The following is a 23,529-nucleotide window of genomic DNA, read 5'->3' on the forward strand; positions in this document are numbered from 1 at the left end:
TAGAGACGGGGTTTCACCATCTTGGCCAGGCTGGTCTTGAACTCCTGACCTCGTAATCCACCCTCCTCAGTCTCCCAAAGTGCTGAGATTACAGGTGTGAGCCACGGTGCCCGACCATGTCTGTATTTTTTATTTCCTTGGCGTGAGGCAACGAACCTCAGGTATTACCCCAGATGGATGACACTGCTTCAATATCTTCCAGTCACTACACTTTGTTATCAGTGGGATTACATCAACTGGAGCCCATTCTATCTGCTTGGAGACCAGGCCTGAAGTTTCAAGGGGTTGACACCCTCTAGGAGCAAGCCTCAAGTCAACCCATGACTGACAGTAGGTGGGATATAAATACCTCAGCTCCCTCACCCCTCGGTTGGAATAACTGAAGAGTATGTTCCATGCCACTCCCCAGACATCCCTGGGGAGGTTAAGTTCCACTTTCTCACCGTGTAACTTGTTTGAAGACACACCCAGTACTGGCTCTTTGACTTTCCTGATTCACTTTCTCCTCCCCCAGCTAGTGTTTTCTGGGGCCACCTTCTTGATAAACTACTTTTGCTAGAATCCTTGTCTGAGGGTCTGCCCTTGGTCTGCCCTTGGTCTGCCCTTATGAGACCCTAAGATGTTACCAGAGAGAGTTAGGAAGCTGGGAATGGGGTGGAAGTGTTGCTGTATAGTCGTCAGACAGAGTTGAGATCTGAAGGAAAATAAGATGGTTAAAGCTCTTGACTCTGGAGTCAGAGAGTCCTGGGTTCAAATCTCAAGTCTGAGAGATCTTGGACAAGTTATAACTCCTCTGCAAGTCTCAGTTTCCATTTTGTTGGTGAATAGAGATGGGGAGGGGAATTCCCACTTTACGAGGTTAACATGATGATGAAATTACACTTTGTTGTCAATGTGCCTAGCACAGTACCTAGTACATGATGGTTGTGATGGCTGTTTTTATACAGGAGACTGGGAAGAGAACCTAAAGGCTGAGATTTGCTCCACTGGAGGCAGGAAGTGGAAGCTCCTTTATTGGGTGCAATGAAAGAAGATGTTGAGAGATGGGAGATAGATGTTGATGGGAAAGAAAAAGGGAGAGACGGTAGGAAGGAGAGAGAGAGAGAATGATACACATTAGGCAGATTAACTTCTCTTTATTGCGGAGAAAGGGGGAAATTAGGATTTTGTAGGCTGTTTTTTAGTGGCAGGAACTCAGCGAAAAGGGCTATGATGACCGGGCAGCATTGAGCAACTCTGGCTCCGCCTTCCCCTCTTCCCACACCTTCTGGTTACTGAAAACCCAGGGTTAGTAGAAAAGTTTCTTCTCTTTGAATGACAGAACCACAGCATAATGCGTGGCTTCAACCTGCTCCTCTTCTGGGGTGAGTGTGTGGCTGAATGGGGGGCTAGGGGAGGCCTGGGTTGGAAATAGGCTTCAGGAGAAATGGGAGGGCCATGGATGGTCCAGCCAAGAGATCATAAGTCCAGAATGGATGCTGCAAACACCTTCATTCAGGGAACATTTGACAAAATTCCATAGCTCAGGGAAGTCCATCTGTCAGGATAGATTTTTCTCTATATTCATTCATTTGACCTGAGCACGCCCTGTGTATCAGGTGCTGTTCTAGGCACTAGAGGATATAGTAGTGAGAAAAAAAGACTAAGTTCCTGCACTCTTGAGGCTGATATTCTAGTGGGTGGGAGCAGACAGGAAAGAAGGCACAGACAATCGTAGCCCACTTAGCACTGCTGTAACTTCTTTAAACATAGAATGTATCCAATTGTCACAACATTTCTATGACATTGGGTCATTATTAGTCCTATTTTGCAAATGAGAAAACTTAGGCAAAAGAGATAAAATAATTTTCCCAAGGCCACTTAGTCAATAAGGGGTAGAGGCAGGATTTCAAGCCAGGCAGTCTGACTTCAGGGTCTGTAAGCTTTTCCACTATACTATGTTGCCCCAAATAATAAGTAAACATAGGAATTTCAGGTAGTGATAAGTGCTATGAAAGAAGTTGTTATAGAATGTGGTCGGGAGTTATGTTGAAGGGAGAAGTCTGGGGTTGATGAGGGGCAATTCGAGCTGAGTCCTGAACGATGAGATAGACCCCTCCTGTGCTCTTATTTTTCTTTTTTCAGGTGTCAGTTTGTCTCAGCCTTGTTTATCTTCTATGTTTCTGGTTTTTCTTCTATGTTTTGTGTGTTTTGGTCATTGGATCAAATTTAGGAATGGAGGATATCAGGGACATATTCTAAGTAGCATGTATGGGTTTCCTCTGCTGTTGTATGGTGGATCTGAATCCCCTATTTTACCAAGGAGGAAACTGAGGCACAAAGAGATTAAATAACTTCCTCAAAGCCATGCAGTCATTAATTGGTGAAGCCAGATTTTTAAACCTAAGCATTTTGGCTCCAGACTTTGTATGCCTAAACAGTATGCTGAATTGCCTCTAAAATAATTAATGAATGAGCAAAAGAATTTTTGTTAGTAATAATAGATAGAATTTGGGAGTTTAGATCTGTGGGACTTGTTGACTGGCAGGCTACATTAGAAGAAATAGGTGGCCTGTGGACATCAAATGTAGGAATGCAGAGTTGTTATTTTGGGGTGTTGGCAGTGGTATTAACCATTAGCCTTCCCTATTCTGCCCTGAACATAATCAGCAAAGAGTTGTGATAATGATAGTGATGATAATGATGGTGATGATTGTGGGGAAAAGCAAGAGAGATCAGATTATTATTATGTCTGTATAGAAAGAAGTAGACATAAGAGACTCCATTTTGTTCTGTATTAAGAAAAATTCTTCTGCCTTGAGATGCTGTTAATCTGTGAACTTACCCCCAACCCCGTGCTCTCTGAAACATGTGCTGTGTCAAACTCAGGGTTAAATGGATTAAGGGTTGTGCAAGATGTGCTTTGTTAAACAAATGCTTGAAGGCAGCATGCTCCTTAAGAGTCATCACCACTCCCTAATCTCAAGTACCCAGGGATACAAAAACTGCGGAAGGCCGCAGGGACCTCTGCCTAGGAAAGCCAGGTATTGTCCAAGGTTTCTCCCCATGTGATAGTCTGAAATATGGCCTCGTGGGAAGGGAAAGACCTGACCGTCCCCCAGCCCGACACCCGTAAAGGGTCTGTGCTGAGGAGGATTAGTATAAGAGGAAGGCATGCCTCTTGCAGTTGAGACAAGACGAAGGCATCTGTCTCCTGCCCGTCCCTGGGCAATGGAATGTCTCGGTATAAAACCCGATTGTATGTTCCATCTACTGAGATAGGGAAAAACCGCCTTAGGGCTGGAGGTGAGACATGCGGGCGGCAATACTGCTTAACAAAGCATTGAGATGTTTATATCTATGCATATCTAAAGCACAGCACTTGATTCTTTACCTTGTCTATGATGCAAAGACCTTTGTTCACGTGTTTGTCTGCTGACCCTCTCCCCACTATTGTCTTGTGACCATGACACATCCCCCTCTCTGAAAAACACCGACAAATAATCAATAAATACTAAGGGAACTCAGAAGCCAGTGGGATCCTCCATATGCTGAACGCTGGTCCCCTGGGTCCCCTTATTTCTTTCTCTATACTTTGTCTCTGTGTCTTTTTCTTTTCCAAGTCTCTTGTTCCACCCAACGAGAAACACCCACAGGTGTGAAGGGGCGACCCACCCCCTTCAGATGATCATGATGGTGGTGGTGATAATAGTGATGATGAAGATGGTGATGATGATGGTGATGGTGATGATGATGATGATAATGGTGATGATAGTGATAATGAAGATGATGGTGGTGATGATGGTGTGATAATGACCATGAAGATGGTGATGATGGTGATTATGGTGGTGATGATCATAGTGGTGATGATGATGATAATGGGGATGGTGATGATGGTGATAATAATGATGTTGATGATGGTGATGATGAAGGTGATGATGGTGATGATGACAGTGATAATGATGGCAATAATGATGATGGTACAGGAGACCTAAATGCTGCAGGGCTGCATTGCCTTTAAACATTAAAAAATGGGCAGGGTGCAGTGGCTCACACTTGTAATCCCAGCACTTTAGGAGACTGAGGCAGGCGGATCACGAGGTCAGGAGATCAAGTCCATCCTAGCCAACATGGTGAAACCCCGTCTCTACTAAAAATACAAAAATTAGCTGGGCGTGGTGGCGCATGCCTGTAATCCCAGCTACTCGGGAGGCTGAGGCAGGAGAATAGCTTGAACCAGGGAGTTGAAGTTTGCAGTGAGCCGAGATTGCGCTACTGCACTCCAGCCTGGTGAAAGAGGGGGACTTCATCTCAAAAAAAAAAAAAGAAAAGAAAAGAAAAACGAATTGCCCTACCCTCTCATGAAATGTTAATACTACAGATATACTGTATATCTATATATGTATTTTCTGTATATACATATGTATCTTATACATAAAAGAGTAAGTTTAAAAAGATCTCTTCCTGAGAACCAAGTTTGGGTCCTTTGAGGAGATATAACCCCTTTTGAGAATGCATGCTTTAATGTATGTTTTTGAAAATCAACTAGAACTTTTTTTTTTAGACAGGGTCACCTTGGCTGGTGTGCAGTGGCATGATCTTGGCTCACTGCAGTCTCGATCTCCTGGGCTCAAGCAATCCTTCCACCTCAGCCTCCTTAGTAGCTAGGGCTACAAGGTGTCACCGCCACCCAGCTAATTAAAAAAAATTTTTTTTTGTAGAGACGAAGTCTCACTGTGTTGTCCAGGCTGGTGTCAAACTGCTGGTCTCAAGTGATCCTCCCAACTTGGCCGTCTGAGTAGCTGAGGCTATAGGCATGTGCCACTATGCCCAGATAGTTTTTCTATTTTTTGTAGAGATGGGGTTTTGCCATATTGCCCAAGCTGGTCTTGAACTCCTGGGCTCAAGCAATCTACCCACCTTGGCCTCCCGAAGGGCTGGGATTACAGGTGTGCACCACAGTGCTTAGCCTGGAACTATTTAATCAAAAAGAAAAAGAAGATAAAGACAGACAAAATGAGAAGCAAAAGCAAAGTGCAGAAAACCAGGAATGGTCATTGTTAAGCTTATGCAAAATAGCATATGTTTGTTCCCTAACTAGGTTTGTCATCTAGCCTCTTCAAACCTGTTTCTGTGGGGCCAAGCCAGGAGTAATTTTGCAGGTTGAGCCCAAAAGGTTTTTTTTTTTTTTTTGGTGGTTCATGGTGTTTTTCTTTTCTGTCTTCACAGGATGTTGTGTTATGCACAGCTGGGAAAGGCACACAAGACCCACACTGAAACCAAACACAAAGGGTAAGTTGGCCAGAGAGAATGCAGATGTCTGAAGGGGTAGAGAAAGTTTTCTCCCCGGGAAACATCCCAGGAAGCTGAGCCTCATCCAGATGCTTGCTGGGAGCTAGTTAGCGGCAGAGCAAGGGTTAACATGCAAGTCTCCTGATTCTCACTTCAGGCTCTTTCCTTTGTGCTTACAATTGCTGTGTGATCTCAGATAAGTCACATAACCTCTCTGAACTTCAGTTTCCCAAGCTGTGAAATACAGATAACAATAGGGATGTTGTGAAACTTTAATTCAAAGAGGTAGCTTTGGAAACCACCTGGTATGTAGTATGAGCTTTATAAATGGTAGTGTAGCGAGAGTAGGGATGGAATTTACTCAAACCACAACTCAGTGTGCAAAAAAAAAAGTGACTTCTTTATGTTTTGTTAAATACTCTCATCTTCTACATAAACTCTTGCTGGATAAAGGAAGAAAGACATTGTCAGTTCTTAGTTGTTGATATGGTTTGGCTATGTCCTCACCCAAATCTCACCTTAAATTGTAAGAATCCCCACGTGTCAAGGGCGGGGCCAGTTGGAGATAATTGAATCATGGGAGATGGTTTCCCCATACTGTTCTGGTGGTAGTAAGTCTCACGAGATCTGATGGTTTTATAAATGGGAGATCCCCTGCACAAGCTCTCTTGCCTCCTGCCATGTAAGTAAGACATAATTTTGCTCCTCATGATTGTGAAGCCTCCCCAGCCATGAGGAACAGTGAGTCAAATTAAACCTCCTTCCCTTATAAATTACCTAGTCTTGGATATGTCTTTATTAGCAGCATGAAAACAGACTAATACAACTGTTCCCAGTGTCTCTGTTTTCTGGTTCTTCTTTGGGCAACTTAGTAACTTAGTCTATATTGTGTTAAGAGCTCATCTTTCACTTTTTTTTTTTTTTTTTTTGAGATAGAGTCTCACTCTGTTGCTCAGGCTGGAGTGCAGTGGTGCGATCTCGGTTCACTGCAAGCTCCGCCTCCTGGGTTCACGCCATTCTCCTGCCTCAGCCTCCCGAGTAGCTGGGACTACAGGCGCCCGCCACCATGCCCGGCTAATTTTTTTGTATTTTTAGTAGAGACAGGGTTTCACTGTGTTCGCCAGGATGGTCTCGATCTCCTGACCTCGTGATCCACCCGCCTCGGCCTCCCAAAGTGCTGGGATTACAGGCGTGAGCCTCTGCGCTCTGCCATCTTTCACATTTTCTTACCCTTCCCTTGCTCTCTTCAAGACAGCATCTGGGTGTGTGATGCCAAGATAGCAGCTAATGGGATCTTCTAGCCATGAGATGCGGGAGCAGCTGAGCTCTGGGTGGGGTGGTGCATGGTCCCACCTTGGTTGTCTAGCAACCCTCCTGGAAGCTCTGCATCTCCCAGGGATCCATGCAGGAGCTCCTAGTTTCCATGTCCAGGTGATGGGAGATGCAGAAGACTGTCTTTGGGACACCTCCTAGCCATCTCCCTCTGTTGATTCCAACGCTCTGCTCCCACACGCGTTGGGTGTGGTAGCTGCAGAAGGCAGGAGGCTTCTCCTGTAGAATTGGAAGCTGCATCTGGCCTCTGTTGAGAGAATTCAACCTCTAGCCTTGAAGCCCTGAATTCACCCATTCCTATCTGAAGGTTTCTGAGGTCACCCCATCTCCACCCAGATTTAGCCCTGATGTGAGTGCACCAGGGAGCCAGAACCTTCGTGAGTCCTTCTCTCCCCGCTCGCTAGCTCTCTCTGTTAGCTTTCCGCAGTGTTTTCTCTTCCCATATGATAGGTACTTTCCTTACATCATATCCCAAGTCCTCTCTACACCACAGCTTAACGAAAATTCTATCTTCCAGTCCTGCAAGCTTGTCTCTTGATATATATATATATAAAGTGTGTGTGTGTGTATGTGTGTGTGTATATAATATAGTATATATATTTTTAACATTAAACATATATATTTAAATATATATTAAATATAGCCACTATATATTATTAATATATATAATATATGATATATTATTAATATATAATATATTAATAATACATAAAATATATTATATATCATATATTATATATCATATGATATAATATATCATATATTATATGATATGATATAATATATCATATGATATAATATATCATATATTATATACCATATCATATAATATATCATATATTATATACCATATCATATAATATATCATATCATATATCATATATTATATATCATATCATATCATATATCATATATTATATATCATATCATATCATATATCATATATTATATATCATATCATATCATATATCATATATTATATATCATATCATATAATATATTATATATCATATCATATCATATATATTATATATCATATCATATAATATATAATGTATAATATAATATACACTATATAATAAATATATTATATTATATATTATATCATTATAATAAATATTATATTTATATGTTATATTAATATATAAATATAATATATAATATATCATATAAAATATATAATATATAATATATAAAATGTATAATATATAATATATTATATAAAATATATAATATATAATATATAAAATGTATAATATATAATATATTATATAAAATATATAATATATAACATAATATATAATATATAATATAAAATATATAATATATAATATATTATATATATTATAAATTATATATAATAATATTTATTATGTATGTATTATATATAATATATTATATATATTATATATTATATAATATATAATATATTATATATTTATATATTATATAATATATAAATATATTATTATATATTTATATATTATATAATATATAATATATTATATATTTATATATTATATAATATATAATATATTATATATTTATATATTATATAATATATAATATATTATATATTTATATATTATATTATACATAAGATATTATTATATATTTTTATATTATATTATATATACTATATTATTACATATTTTTATATTATATTATATATAATATATTATTATATATTTTTATATTATATATAACATATACCAGCGGGAGGAAATTGAATCATGGGGGCAGGTTTTCGCATGCTGTTCTGGGGATGGTGCCTCGTGAATAAGTCTCATGAGATCTGATGGTTTTATAAAGAGTAGTTCTGCTGCGCACACTCTTGCCTGCTGCCATGTAAGACATGCCTTTGCTCTTCCTTCACCTTCCACCATGATTGTGAGGCCTCCCCAGCCAAGCTGAACTGTCAATCAATTAAACCCCTTTCCTTTATAAATTACTCATTCTTGGGTAGGTCTTTATTAGCAGCATAAGAACAGACAAATATAATCCCAACTTATTTTCTTCTGAAAATTATTTATGTTGTATTTTTTTTAAGACATGAACTGTCCTTTGTAGAATTTTTTTTTTCTTTTTTTGAGTTGGAGTCTCGCTCTTGTTGCCCAGGCTGGAGTGCAGTGGGGCAATCTTGGCTCACTGCAACCTCCACTTCCTGGGTTCAAGTGATTCTCTTGCCTCAGCCTCCTGAGTAGCTGGGATTACAGGCACCCACCACCATGCCTGGCTAATTTTTGTATTTTTAGTAGCGATGGGGTTTCACCATGTTGGCCAGGCTGGTCTTGAACTCCTTAGGTGATCTGCCCACCCCAGCCTTCCAAAGTGCTGGGATTACAGGCATGAGCCACTGCGCCTGGCCCCTTTGGAGGACTTTTTAAAAAGGGCTTTATTGAGATGGTTGGGAAAATTTTCTCAAGGAAGTGATGTTCCAGTGGACTTAAAGGATGGATAAATTGATGTTACCCAGGCAAAGGGGCGTGCTTGGTGGCCAGAACAGTGGGTGCAAAGGTCCTGAGGTTGGAAAGAATTTGGAGAACCGAGCGAAGGTGAGTGTGACTGATGACACAGGGCAGGAGATGAGATGGGGAGGTGGACAGGTACCTAGTCCCACAAGACTGGGTTGTTACTCTGGCCTTGGTGGGTTTCAGTTGTGAGGGAGAGGGCTAGTGGAAGAGGGTGATCGGAAACTTACAGCATTAAGAGACCACAAGTGATAAAATGCCGGAAGTCTGCATAGAGAAATGTTGCCTCTGCAGATGAAAGAGGAAGCTGGAAATGAGAAGAGAGATACCATCTGAGGCCTCATGCAGGGAAGGGAAATAAACAAGGCACATTACAGGAGCAAAGAACTTAGATCTCAAAACCAAGTGTGTAACAAAAACAGGGTGAATAATGTCACAATCACGATAATCCATTCCTTCTGTTTTTATGATACTTTTTAGTTTTTCCATACTCCCAATTGATGTTGGCATTATCGTTGGTTCCTCTCTTTTCACTCCTCACATCCAATCCATCGGCAAATTTTGTTAGTGTTGCTTTAAAAAAATCCTGAATTGCATTCCCTTCATTGCTCCCCTCTGGGTTGTATCCACTGACATCTTTCACCTGGACAAGTGCAGTCACCCTCCTCCTTGGTCAGTTTATTTCTGATCTTCTATAGTTCGTCTTCCAACCAGTGGCCAGAAGGCTCATGTTAAAACCTTATGTTGTGTCCCTACTCTGCTCGAAATGGTCCCATGACTCCCATCTTTCTTTGATACAAAACCCAACTCCACTATTCACAATAGTCAAGATATGGAATCCACCTCAGTGTCCATCAACAGATGAATGGATGAACACAATGTGGTCTGCATACACAACAGATTGCTATTCGGCCATAAAAAGAATGACATTCCACAATTTGCAGCAACATGGATGAAACTGGAGGTCATTAAGTGAAACAAACCAGGCACAGAAAGACAAATGTCACATGTCCTGACTCATAGGTAGTTGCCCTATTGTGCTACTGAGCACTAGATCTTACTCCTTCTATCTAACTGTGGTTTTTGTACCAGCTAGTCAATCCCTCTTTATCCCTCTTCCCCACTATCCTTTCCAGCCTCTGGTAATTATCATTCTGCTCTCTACCTCCATTAGATAATGATGATGATGATTTTTAGCTCCCACATAGGAACGAGAACATGCAATATTTGTCTTTCTGTGCCTGGTTTATTTCACTTAACATAATGTCCTCCAGTCCTCCACTTCCATCCGTGTTTCTGCCAATGATGGGATTTCATTCTTTCTTTCTTTTCTTTCTCTCTTTTTTAAATTTTTTTTTTTTTTGAGACAGAGTTTTGCTCTTGTTGCCCAGGCTGGAGTGCAATGGCACAATCTTGGGTCACCTCAACCTCCGCCTCCCCAGTTCAAGTGATTCTCCTGCCTCAGCCTCCCAAGTAGTTGGGATTACAGGCATGAACCACCATGCCCAGCTAGTTTTTTGTATTTTTAGTAGAGACGGGGGCTTCTTCATGTTGGTCAGGCTGGTCTCAAACTCCCGATCTCAGGTGATCTGCCCGCCTCGGCCTCCCAATGTGCTGAGATTACAGGCGTGAGCCATCATGCCCGCCCGATTTCATTATTTCTTATGGTTGAATGATATTCCATTGAGTACGTATACGACATCTTCCTCACCCATTCATCCACTGACAGACACTTAGGTTGATTCCATCTCTTGCATGTACTTTGGATTTTGAAAGGTCTGGCTCTGCTGCTCTCCAGCTGTGTGTCTTTGGGTAAGTTACTCAACCTCTCTGAGTCATGTTTTATTTTCACATATGGGTATTGGGAATGGTGTTCATTTCCTGTGGCTGCTGTAACAAATTGCCACAAAGTTGGTGGCTTAAAACAAAAAAAAACTTACCTATCATTCTGGAGGTCAGAAGTCTGAAATGGGTCCCACTGGGCTAAAATAGGGGCAATGGCAGGGCTGCGTTCCTTCTGGATGCTGTACGGGAGAACTATTTTCTTACCTTTTCCTGTATCTAGAGTCAACCATGTTTCTTGGCTCATGTCCCCTTCCCCCATCTTCAAAGCCAGCGATGGCTGGTCAGCTCTTTCTTACATCACATCACTCTGTCAATGCCTTTCTTGGCTTCAGCTTTCACTTATAAAGACTCTTGTGGTTACATTTGTTGCCCCTGGATGATCCAAGATAATCTCCCCATCTTGAGATCAGCTTGATTAGCAACCTTAATTCCATCTGCAACCTTAATTCCTCCTTTGCCATGGAGCCTAACATATTCACAGGTTTCAGGGATTAGGACGTGGTCCTCTTGGAAGGGTCTGTTACTCTGCCTGCCACAAGAATGACAGCATCAAGTGGGCCTCTTTCCTAGCACCTGGGAGCCTGCTCCCACCTGTGGTCTTGTCCTTTTGAAGCTCACAGTGTGGTGGTGAAGGTGGCCATGAAGGAGCAAATCACTGAAACAATCAAGCAGTCACGGTTTTGATGAATTCCATAAAAGAAGAGCTCAGGGAGCTACGGAAGAGTCAGGGAAGGCTTCCTGGAGGAAGTGATGTTAAAGCAAGATCTGAAAAATGAGTGGAAGCTGGCCAGACAAAGCAGAGGCAGAGGGAACAGCATGTGCAAAGGCCCTGCGGTAGGAAGGCTAGAAATGGAGTGCAAAGAGAAACTGACATGATGAGGCTGAACGATGTGGTTGGGTCTGGTCACTGGGGGCTTTGCAATTCATGTTGAGTAATTTGAGTTTTATTTCTAAGGAGAACAAAGAGCATTATAGGCAAGGGGTGGAGGTGGGAGATGAAATGTGCATTCAGAGATGACCATGGTGTGGAGTAGAAGATTGTGGAGGACAATGGGGTATATAGAAATGTTAAATTCAGAGGAAGATCTGGATCAGGCATAGCCAAGGTGGTGGGGTTAAATGAGTAATTGTCAAATTATATTTGGGAGGGGGGATCAACAGGGCTTGGAGGCTTATTAAATGTGATAGCTAAACAGGCGGTACAGTGACGTGAAATCACTTGTCCCAAGACTGGATTGGCTAGGATAGAGTGTTGATTGTTTCCATAGAAACAAAATAACGATGAATGAAACAATACAGATGTTTATTTTTATCTGTCTCATAAATCTCCAACTTGAAGATGGAACGGGGTCATGGAACAACCTTGCCTAGGAGGTCATTCCATCTCCCAGGTGCCTTTTGCCTTGTTGCCTCTCCAACCTTAGGCGTGAGCCTCATCCCCATGGTTGGGAATGGATCACCCCAGTCTGTCCATCTTCCAGCCTGGGTGAAAAGGGAGAAAAAGTGTAGAGTATGCTCTTTCTTTTCAAGGGCATGACCAGACAGTACACACATCACTTCTATTCATTCTCCTTGGCCAGATTTTCACCAGGTGGCCACAGCTAGCTGCAAGAGAAGCTGGGAATGCAGTCCTAAACTGGACGGTTCTATTATTATAAGGAAGAGGGTGGAATGGGTTTGGGGGAACAGCTACCATTCTTGACTCTGAGGTTTGCTGCTGGAACTTGAACTCAGGTCTGCCTTGTCCCAAAATTTGCACTTTTCACTCTCACACTTTTCTGTCTAGTGCTTGGATGTTCATGGTGTGATCCATGGAGCAACAGAATTGGCATCCTCCGGGCACTTCTTAGAATTGCAAAATCCCCGGCCCCCTTCCCCAGACCTGCTGAATCAGTACCTGATTTTCCAAGATGTTCTTGGAATCCAAGGGGAGGCAGGTGATACTGGTCTGTGGACACTTTGGGTAGCAAGGATCCAGATGAGTGCTCTCAAACTTCCCTGTGCACACATATCACCTGGAATCTTGTTCAAATGCAGATTCTGATTCAGTGGATTTTGCATTTCCATCTAACTCCCAGGTGATGCTTATGTGGCTGACCCACAGACCCTACTCTGAGTAGCAAAGGTCTAGGATCTTCAAGGTACATGATTAAATATGATTGGTTGCTGTATCAGTTTCCTAGGGCTGCTTAAAATGACAGAAATTTATTCTCTTGAAGTTCTGGAATCCAGAAGTGTGAATTCAAGGTATTTGCAGGGCCAGTCTTTCTCCAAAGGCTATAGGGCAGAATCTGTTCCATGCCTTTTTTTAAGGCTTTTGTTATTGCTAGCAATCCTTGGTGTTCCTTGGCTTCTAGACATATCACTCTGATCCCGGTTTCCACTGTTGCATGGCACTGTCCCTGTGCATGTCTGTGTGTCTCTTCTCTTCTTATAAGGACACCTGTGGCCCACCCTACTCCAGCACTGCTTCATCTTAACTTATATCTTAATTACATCTACAAAGACCCAGTTTCCAAATAAGATGAAATTCACAGGTACCAGGGTTTAGGACTTTAACGTATCTTTTGTAAGGAACACAATCCAACCCATAACAGTCACCTCCACCCTTGTATGCTGGGTTCCCTTGCAGCCTCACTCTAATGCTCTAATCTTGTCAAAACTTTTCTTTATACACTGCCTAGGTAATAACTGTAGAGACAGTACCTTGTGCCCAGCTTATGCCACCTGCACCAACACAGTGGACAGTTACTATTGTGCTTGCAAACAAGGTTTCCTGTCCAGCAATGGACAAAATCACTTCAAGGGTCCAGGAGTGCAATGCAAAGGTGAGTTCATATCCCCTCAAACCCTCCAGCATTTGGTAGGAAAATCAAATCAAAGCTGGCTGGGTATTGAATGTAGGTACTCCCCCACCCCCCACTTTTTTTTTTTTAATCTGGTTTAACAATCTATATATTTTAAGTGGAGCACTAGGCCATTTCTGTTCAAGGTTAATATTGATATGTGGGGGTTTTGTTCCTGTCACAGTATTGCTAGGTAGTGTTGCTAGCAAACATGATTTTCTTCCTTCCTTCCTTCCTTTCTTCTTCCCCACCCTTCCTCTCTCTGATCATGTAAATAATTCCTGGTCACCATAAAATTTCATGGATGGTTGAGCTTCCTCACAATATGGTGGCTGGATTCCAAGGATAAGCATCCCAAGAGAACAAGGTGGAAGTACATGATATTTTTATGACCTAGTGTCACTTCCACTGTAGTCACAAGCATGCTCAGATTCAAGATGGGGACATACCTTCCATTGCTTGACAGAAGAAGTACCAAAGTGAGGCGCATATGGGATGGGAGATACTGTTTTAACTTTTTTTTTTTTTTTTGCAAAATACAGTCTTCTATCTAGTATAAGTAAATTTGTAATTCCAATTCTCTGTCTAGATATTGACGAATGTTCCCAAAGCCCCCAGCCCTGTGGTCCTAACTCATCCTGCAAAAACCTGTCGGGGAGGTACAAGTGCAGCTGTTTAGATGGTTTCTCTTCTCCCACTGGAAATAACTGGGTCCCAGGAAAGCCGGGCAATTTCTCCTGCACTGGTAATGCTCTCAGGTTCCCAGGGATGGGTCTTGGGTGGATATCTATCAGTGGGGTGAGTTCATGTATTTCTGAACTTAGGCACCCAATTTCTTATCTGCTCACCCTCTTCCACTGCTTCTCAGATATCAATGAGTGCCTCACCAGCACGGTCTGCCCTGAGCATTCTGACTGTGTCAACTCCATGGGAAGCTACAATTGCAGCTGTCAAGTTGGATTCATCTCTAGAAACTCCACCTGTGAAGGTATACATGACCATCTCTTTATTATTTACCTACTTTATTAATTAAGGGTCATCTCACTGGAAGACCATATGAGAAAGGGATTTTCTGTAGGGATGAGAAAATTGGGGCTCAGAGAGGTAAAAATACATAGTTGCTTATATCACATCTTTTTCTATCCCTTTACTTTGGGCCTGTGGGTGTCTTTACATGTTAGGTAGGTCTCTTGTAGGCAGCACATGGTTGGGTCTTTTTAAGAAATTTTTTATCTGGTTTAACAATCTATATCTTTCAAGTGGAGCATTAGGCCATTTCTGTTCAAGGTTAATATTGATATTTGAGGGTTTTGTTCCTGTCACAGCATTGCTAGCTAGTATTGCTAGCAAACGTGATTTCCTTCCTTCCTTCCTTCCTACTTCCGCACCCTTCCTCTCTCTGATCATGTAAATAATTCCTGGTCACTGTAAAATTTCATGGATGGTTGAGCTTCCTCACAATATGGTGGCTGGATTCCAAGGATAAGCATCCCAAGAGAACAAGGTGGAAGTACATGATATTTTTATGACCTAGTGTCACTTCCACCATAGTCACAAGCATGCTCAGATTCAAGATGGGGACATACCTTCCATTGCTTGATGGAAGAAGTACCAAAGTCACATTGAATGAAGTGCATATGGGATGGGAGATATTGTTTTACCTTTTTTTTTTTTTTTTTTTTGCAAAATACAATCTTCTATCTAGTATAAGTAAATTTGTAACTCCAACTCTCTGTGTAGATATTGATGAATGTTCTCAAAGCCCCCAGCCCTGTGGTCCTAACTCATCCTGTGAAAACCTGTCGGGGAGGTACAAGTGCAGCTGTTTAGATGGTTTCTCTTCTCCCACTGGAAATGACTGGATCCCAGGAAAGCCGGGCAATTTCTCCTGTACTGGTAATGCTCTCAGGTTCCCAGGGATGGGTCTTGGGTGGATATCTATCAGTGGGGTGAGTTCATGTATTTCTGAACTTAGGCACCCAATTTCTTATCTGCTCACCCTCTTCCACTGCTTCTCAGATATCAATGAGTGCCTCACCAGCACGGTCTGCCCTGAGCATTCTGACTGTGTCAACTCCATGGGAAGCTACAATTGCAGCTGTCAAGTTGGATTCATCTCTAGAAACTCCACCTGTGAAGGTATACATGACCATCTCTTTATTATTTACCTACTTTATTAATTAAGGGTCATCTCACTGGAAGACCATATGAGAAAGGGATTTTCTCCTGTAGGGATGAGAAAATTGGGGCTCAGAGAGGTAAAAATACATAGTTGCTTATATCATATCTTTTTCTATCCCTTTACTTTGGGCCTGTGGGTGTCTTTACATGTTAGGTAGGTCTCTTGTAGGTAGCACATGGTTGGGTCTTTTTAAAAAATTTTTTATCTGGTTTAACAATCTATATCTTTCAAGTGGAGCATTAGGCCATTTCTGTTCAAGGTTAATATTGATATTTGAGGGTTTTGTTCCTGTCACAGCATTGCTAGCTAGTATTGCTAGCAAACGTGATTTCCTTCCTTCCTTCCTTCCTACTTCCCCACCCTTCCTCTCTCTGATCATGTAAATAATTCCTGGTCACTGTAAAATTTCATGGATGGTTGAGTTTCCTCACAAGATGGTGGCTGGATTCCAAGGATAAGCATCCCAAGAGAACAAGGTGGAAGTACATGATATTTTTATGACCTAGTGTCACTTCCACCATAGTCACAAGCATGCTCAGATTCAAGATGGGGACATACCTTCCATTGCTTGACAGAAGAAGTACCAAAGTCACATTGAATGAAGTGCATATGGGATTGGAGATATTGTTTTAACTTTTTTTTTTTTTTTTTTTTTTTTTTTTTGCAAAATACAATCTTCTATCTAGTATAAGTAAATTTGTAACTCCAACTCTCTGTGTAGATATTGATGAATGTTCTCAAAGCCCCCAGCCCTGTGGTCCTAACTCATCCTGTGAAAACCTGTCGGGGAGGTACAAGTGCAGCTGTTTAGATGGTTTCTCTTCTCCCACTGGAAATGACTGGATCCCAGGAAAGCCGGGCAATTTCTCCTGTACTGGTAATGCTCTCAGGTTCCCAGGGATGGGTCTTGGGTGGATATCTATCAGTGGGGTGAGTTCATGTATTTCTGAACTTAGGCACCCAATTTCTTATCTGCTCACCCTCTTCCACTGCTTCTCAGATATCAATGAGTGCCTCACCAGCACGGTCTGCCCTGAGCATTCTGACTGTGTCAACTCCATGGGAAGCTACAATTGCAGCTGTCAAGTTGGATTCATCTCTAGAAACTCCACCTGTGAAGGTATACATGACCATCTCTTTATTATTTACCTACTTTATTAATTAAGGGTCATCTCACTGGAAGACCATATGAGAAAGGGATTTTCTGTAGGGATGAGAAAATTGGGGCTCAGAGAGGTAAAAATACATAGTTGCTTATATCACATCTTTTTCTATCCCTTTACTTTGGGCCTGTGGGTGTCTTTACATGTTAGGTAGGTCTCTTGTAGGCAGCACATGGTTGGGTCTTTTTAAGAAATTTTTTATCTGGTTTAACAATCTATATCTTTCAAGTGGAGCATTAGGCCATTTCTGTTCAAGGTTAATATTGATATTTGAGGGTTTTGTTCCTGTCACAGCATTGCTAGCTAGTATTGCTAGCAAACGTGATTTCCTTCCTTCCTTCCTTCCTACTTCCCCACCCTTCCTCTCTCTGATCATGTAAATAATTCCTGGTCACTGTAAAATTTCATGGATGGTTGAGCTTCCTCACAATATGGTGGCTGGATTCCAAGGATAAGCATCCCAAGAGAACAAGGTGGAAGTACATGATATTTTTATGACCTAGTGTCACTTCCACCATAGTCACAAGCATGCTCAGATTCAAGATGGGGACATACCTTCCATTGCTTGACAGAAGAAGTATCAAAGTCACATTGAATGAAGTGCATATGGGATAGGAGATATTGTTTTACCTTTTTTTTTTTTTTTTTTTTTTGCAAAATACAGTCTTCTATCTAGTATAAGTAAATTTGTAACTCCAACTCTCTGTGTAGATATTGATGAATGTTCTCAAAGCCCCCAGCCCTGTGGTCCTAACTCATCCTGTGAAAACCTGTCGGGGAGGTACAAGTGCAGCTGTTTAGATGGTTTCTCTTCTCCCACTGGAAATGACTGGATCCCAGGAAAGCCGGGCAATTTCTCCTGTACTGGTAATGCTCTCAGGTTCCCAGGGATGGGTCTTGGGTGGATATCTATCAGTGGGGTGAGTTCATGTATTTCTGAACTTAGGCACCCAATTTCTTATCTGCTCACCCTCTTCCACTGCTTCTCAGATATCAATGAGTGCCTCACCAGCACGGTCTGTCCTGAGCATTCTGACTGTGTCAACTCCATGGGAAGCTACAATTGCAGCTGTCAAGTTGGATTCATCTCTAGAAACTCCACCTGTGAAGGTATACATGACCATCTCTTTATTATTTACCTACTTTATTAATTAAGGGTCATCTCACTGGAAGACCATATGAGAAAGGGATTTTCTCCTGTAGGGATGAGAAAATTGGGGCTCAGAGAGGTAAAAATACATAGTTGCTTATATCACATCTTTTTCTATTCCTTTACTTTGGGCCTATGGGTGTCTTTACATGTTAGGTAGGTCTCTTGTAGGCAGCACATGGTTGGGTCTTTTTAAGAAATTTTTTATCTGGTTTAACAATCTGTATCTTTCAAATGGAGTATTAGGCCATTTCTGTTCAAGGTTAATATTGATATTTGAAGGTTTTGTTCCTGTCACAGTATTGCTAATTACTTGCTTTGTGATCTCAATTGTGTAATTGCTTTATAGGATCTGTGAACTATATGCAAATATTAAGTGGAAGAGCTGGGATTTGAACTCCTGTTGAGGACCTACTATAAGTCAAACAATGGTATCAGAATATAATGGGGTGCACTTGTCTCCAGACCGATGTTTTCCCCAGGGGTCATTGGCAACATCTGGAGATATTTTTGATTGTCCCAGCTGGTGATGGTGGGGAGAGGTGCTGTGTATGGCATCTAACGGGAAGAGATCAGAGATGCTGCTAAACATTCTATAATGTACAGAAAGGCCCCCACAACCAAGAATAATCTGACCCTAAATGCCAATAGTGCTGAGGTGGAAAAACCTTATTCTGGGCTGGGCACGGTTGCTCACGCCTGTAATACCAGCACTTTGGGAGGCCAAGGCAGATGGATCACTTGAGGTCAGGAGTTCAAGACTAGCCTGGCAAACACGGTGAAACCTTGTCTCTACTAAAAATACAAAAAATTAGCCGGGCATGGTGGCAGACACCTGTAATCCCAGCGACTCAGGAGGCTGAGGCAGGAGAATTGCTTGAACCTGGGAGGCGGAGGTTGCAGTGAGCTGAGATTGAGATTGTGCCATTGCACTCCAGCCTGGGCAACAGAGCAAGACTCTGTTTCAAAAAAAAAACCAACAACAACAACAAGAACAAAACACACAAAACCTATTCTGGGGAGTTTCTAAAGTCTAAACTTCAGAACGTTCCCCTAAAAGGTATTTGAATTAACACTTCAAAGTCATCTTTAATCAGCCGGGTGCAGTGGCTCCCACCTGTAATCTCAGCACTTTGGGAGGCTGAGGCGGGCAGATCACGAGGTCAGGAGATGGAGACCATCCTGGCTAACACGGTGAAATCCCATCTCTACTAAAAATACAAAAAAAATTAGCTGGGCATGGTGGCGCATGCCTGTAATCCCAGCTACTCGGGAGGCTGAGGCAGGAGAATGGTGTGAACCCAGGAGGCAGAACTTGCAGTGAGCCGAGATCACACCACTGCACTCCAGCCTGAGCGACAGAGCGAGACTCTGTCTGAAAAAAGAAAAAGAAAGTTATCTTTAATCTTTTCTCTCCCTCCACATTAAAGCAGTCATCACACCTTGGGGATTCTACCTGCTAAATATGTTTTAAGACTGGGTGTGGTGGCTCACACCTGTAACACCAGCACTTAGGGAGGCTGAGATGGGAGAATCACTTAAGACCAAGAGTTTGAGACCAGCCTGGGCAACATAGTGAGACACTGTCTCTACAAAAAAAAAAAAAAATTAGAAAATTAGCCAAGTGTGGTGGCATGTGCCTGTGGTCCCAGCTACTCAGGAGGCTGAGGTGGGAGGATCATTTGAAACCAGGAGGTTGAGGCTGCAGTGCACTATGCTTGCATCACTGCATTCCAGCCTGGATAACAGAGCAAGACCTTGTCTCAAAAATAAATATATAAATAAATATGTGTTGAATTCCTCCACTCTTTTCCATCCTTGGTTCAGGCTTGATCATCACTGCAGCAGCCTCCTCTCTAGTCTCGCCTTTTTCAGTCTTATTCTTTCCAATCCATCCTCTACGCTGCAGCCAGAATGTCCTCACCAAGAAACAAGGGCTCCATCTTCCTGTGTCTAGTGCATTGTTATTCTCCACATTCATTTACGGGATGGTGACTCCATTGAGAACGGCAAGGAGTGATCAAGCCCTCATTATATCCCCCTGGCTTAGTTTAAGAGTTGTTTGAAATCATCTCTGCTTGCTACTCCATTTGTAGTGGTGAGCTATCACTGAGTAACAAATTGTCTTAAAAATTAGTGTCTAAAAACAACCACCATATATTTAGCGTTTAATTCCATGAGTTGACATTTTAAGTGGTCTATTCTAGCCAGATCTTTTGGTCTCAACTGGTCTTGTTCTTGTGTCTGCGGTCAGCTGATCTTGGCTGGGCCTTTGTCTTGTTGCCTCTCCAACCTTAGGTGTGAGCCTCATCCCCATAGTTGGGAATGGATCATCCCACTCTGTCCATCTTCCAGCCCAGGTGAAAAGGGAGAAGAAGTGTAGAGTATGCTCTTTCTTTCCAAGGGCATGACCAGATGGTGCACACATCACTTCTATTTATTCTCCTTAGCCAGATTTTCACCATGTAGCCACATGTAGCTGCAAGAGAAGCTGGGAATGCAGTCCTCAACTGGATTGTTACATTATTACAAGGAGGAGGGAATGGGTCTCTCATGTCTGGGGCTCATCGAGGATGATTCATTTCTCTCCCATTTGGTCTTTTGTTCTTCATTAGTCCAGTTAGGGTCTTGTTCATATGGCAGAGGTCAGAGGCCCAAGAAAATGAACAGAAGCCAACAGGTCTCTTGAGGCCCAGGTTTGGAATTAGTACCTCATTACTTCACTGTCTTCTATTGGTCAGTGCAAGTCATAGGGCCAGCTGTATTTAAGGGGTAGAGAAACAGATTCCACCTCTTAGTGCAAGGTATGATAAAGTCACATCTCTTGCAATCTACATCTTGGGGTGTAAATACAGAGAGAAGTAAAGGACTATGGCTACTTTTGCAATCTCTGATAATTATGTTTTGAAACTATTTGCCACCCTTCCGCTTACATGCTATTGGCTAGAATTTGCTCTCATGGCCATGCCTACTGAAAGAAGGGGCTGGGAAATATATCCCACTGTGTGCCTGGGAAGAAGGGGGGAAAATGGATATTGGGGAGCATCGGCCCTGTCTGCTGAAAATCAACACTCAAGAGTGCATCTCCTATTTGTAGTCTCTACTCCTTGCTTTCTCATTTACCTTGACCTGGGTTTTCTCTTCCACTCTTCAGATGTGGATGAATGTGCAGATCCAAGAGCTTGCCCAGAGCATGCAACTTGTAATAACACTGTTGGAAACTACTCTTGTTTCTGCAACCCAGGATTTGAATCCAGCAGTGGCCACTTGAGTTTCCAGGGTCTCAAAGCATCATGTGAAGGTAGGTGGGGGTGTCTTCTGAGAAGTCAGGTCCAAGTCTGTTTGAAAAGACAGCAGTGAGGGGATTAAGGTGGGTCTTGGTTGAGTTTGAGACTTTCATCTGCAAATCTGAAGCCAATAATCATTCATTCACTCATTCATTCACTCATTAAAGAAATACCTCTTGAGCACTTACAGTATACGTGGCACTATTCTAGGCACCGGGGATAGAGCAGTAAATAACATCTCCAAATAACATCCCATTGGGGCTTAGGGCTTCCATGTAGGAATTTGGAGGAGGGGCACCATTCAGTCCACAGCACCCATGAACAAACAGCCTGTAAGTGACAGAGCCAGGCTATGAACCCAGAATGTCCATGTTCTCAAACCCTCTACTGTGTGCCTCTTTCTTCTTCGTTTGTTTGTTTTTTGTTTTTTTTTTTTTGCAATGGAGTCTTGCTCTGTTGCCCAGGCTGGAGTGCAGTGGTACAATCTCAGCTCACTGCAACCTCCCCCTCCTGGGTTCAAGCAATTCTCCTGCCTCAGCTTCCCAGGTAGATGGGATTAGAGGCATGTGGCACCACATCCAGCTAATTTTTGTATTTTTAGTAGAGACAAGGTTTCACCATGTTGGCCAGGCTGGTCTCAAACTCCCGACGCCAGGTAATCTGACTGCCTTGGCCTCTCAAAGTGTTTGGATTACAGGCGTGAGCTACTGCGCCCAGCCTGTTTTTCGTTTTTGAGACGGAGTCTCGCTTTGTCGCCCAGGCTGGAGTGCAGTGGTGTGATCTCAGCTTACTGCCACCTCTGCCTCCCAGGTTCAAGCAATTCTTCTGCCTCAGCCTCTTGAGTAGCTGGGATTACAGGCGTGTGCCACCATGCCCGGCTAATTTTTGATTCGGCACAGGCGAGCCTCAAAGTGAGGTTTAGCTCACAAGGGTTCTTGGCTTTGCCCAGGAGAGAATTCAAGGGCAAGCCAGAGGTAGAAGAAAACAGCTTTATTGAAGAGGCAGTGTTACAGTTCTGTAAGTGTTACAGTTCCTGCAGAGCAGGGCTACCTCATAGGCAGAGAGCAGCGGCTCAGGGCAGTTTTGCAGTCATGCTTATACCTACTTTTAATAATATGCAGATTAACAGGTGGTTTATGCAAAAATTTCTAGGGAAGGGGTAGTAACTTTTGGGTCATTGAGTCATTGCCATAGATAGGGGCAGTAACTCCCCAATGTTGCATGGCAATGGTAAACTGACCTGGCACACTGGTGGGCATATCTTACGGAAAGCTGCTTCCACTCTGTCCTTGTTTTAGCTAGTCCTCAATTTTGTCCAGTGTCCGAGTCCCTCCTCTGGAGTTGAGTCCTGTTTCCTGCCTCATTATTAGCTTAACGTAATATAAATGTATCACTCTCATAATAATTCAATATGGATATACCTGGCTGATGGGCAGCTTTTCTCCACATGGTGATAAAGGAATTCAATCTCTCTCCATCTTTTGGTTCTTGCATTCCTTAGAGCCTTGGTGTTCCTGGTTTAGCCAGTTGAGGTGAAAGAGGGAGGAGAGAAGTTACACCCACTTCTTGACCACCTTGGCCCTGAAGTGACATACATCATGGCTCTCATATTCCATGAGTGAAAAGTAGTCACATGACCTCACCTACATGCAGAGGGTTCTGGGAAATGTAGTCCCTGGCTGGGACGCCATTTTCTAGTGAAACATGAGTCCATATTTTGCAAAGGGAAGCGTGATTTTGTTGGCTCATTGGCCAACTTGGCTCCACACCCATTCTGTACCCCACAGATATTGATGAATGCACTGAAATGTGCCCCATCAATTCAACATGCACCAACACTCCTGGGAGCTACTTTTGCACCTGCCACCCTGGCTTTGCACCAAGCAATGGACAGTTGAATTTCACAGACCAAGAAGTGGAATGTAGAGGTGAGCAGAGAGTTTGATGGACAATCCAGAAAAGACATTTCTCTTTGCTCTTCT

General features: G+C 42.4%; 1 protein-coding gene across 4 annotated transcripts in view; it reads left to right on the forward strand.

The window, feature by feature from the left end:
• Positions 1-1,228: 1,228 nt before the first annotated feature.
• The window catches only part of ADGRE1 (adhesion G protein-coupled receptor E1), a 60,297-nt gene continuing 37,996 nt past the window's right edge, over positions 1,229-23,529 (forward strand). For all 4 annotated transcript variants that reach the window (XM_054539475.2, XM_063719283.1, XM_054539476.2 and 1 more), the window contains exons 1-13: positions 1,229-1,364; positions 5,209-5,271; positions 13,604-13,747; positions 14,355-14,510; positions 14,634-14,753; positions 15,506-15,661; positions 15,785-15,904; positions 16,669-16,824; positions 16,948-17,067; positions 17,822-17,977; positions 18,101-18,220; positions 21,415-21,561; positions 23,335-23,475. In XM_054539475.2, the coding sequence (XP_054395450.2) occupies positions 1,334-1,364; positions 5,209-5,271; positions 13,604-13,747; positions 14,355-14,510; positions 14,634-14,753; positions 15,506-15,661; positions 15,785-15,904; positions 16,669-16,824; positions 16,948-17,067; positions 17,822-17,977; positions 18,101-18,220; positions 21,415-21,561; positions 23,335-23,475 (1,630 nt within the window). In that variant the 5' untranslated portion in view covers positions 1,229-1,333. The remainder of the gene's footprint in view (positions 1,365-5,208; positions 5,272-13,603; positions 13,748-14,354; positions 14,511-14,633; positions 14,754-15,505; positions 15,662-15,784; positions 15,905-16,668; positions 16,825-16,947; positions 17,068-17,821; positions 17,978-18,100; positions 18,221-21,414; positions 21,562-23,334; positions 23,476-23,529) is intronic.

The sequence above is a fragment of the Pongo abelii genome, chromosome 20 (assembly GCF_028885655.2).
Source record: "Pongo abelii isolate AG06213 chromosome 20, NHGRI_mPonAbe1-v2.0_pri, whole genome shotgun sequence".
Lineage (NCBI taxonomy): Eukaryota > Metazoa > Chordata > Mammalia > Primates > Hominidae > Pongo > Pongo abelii.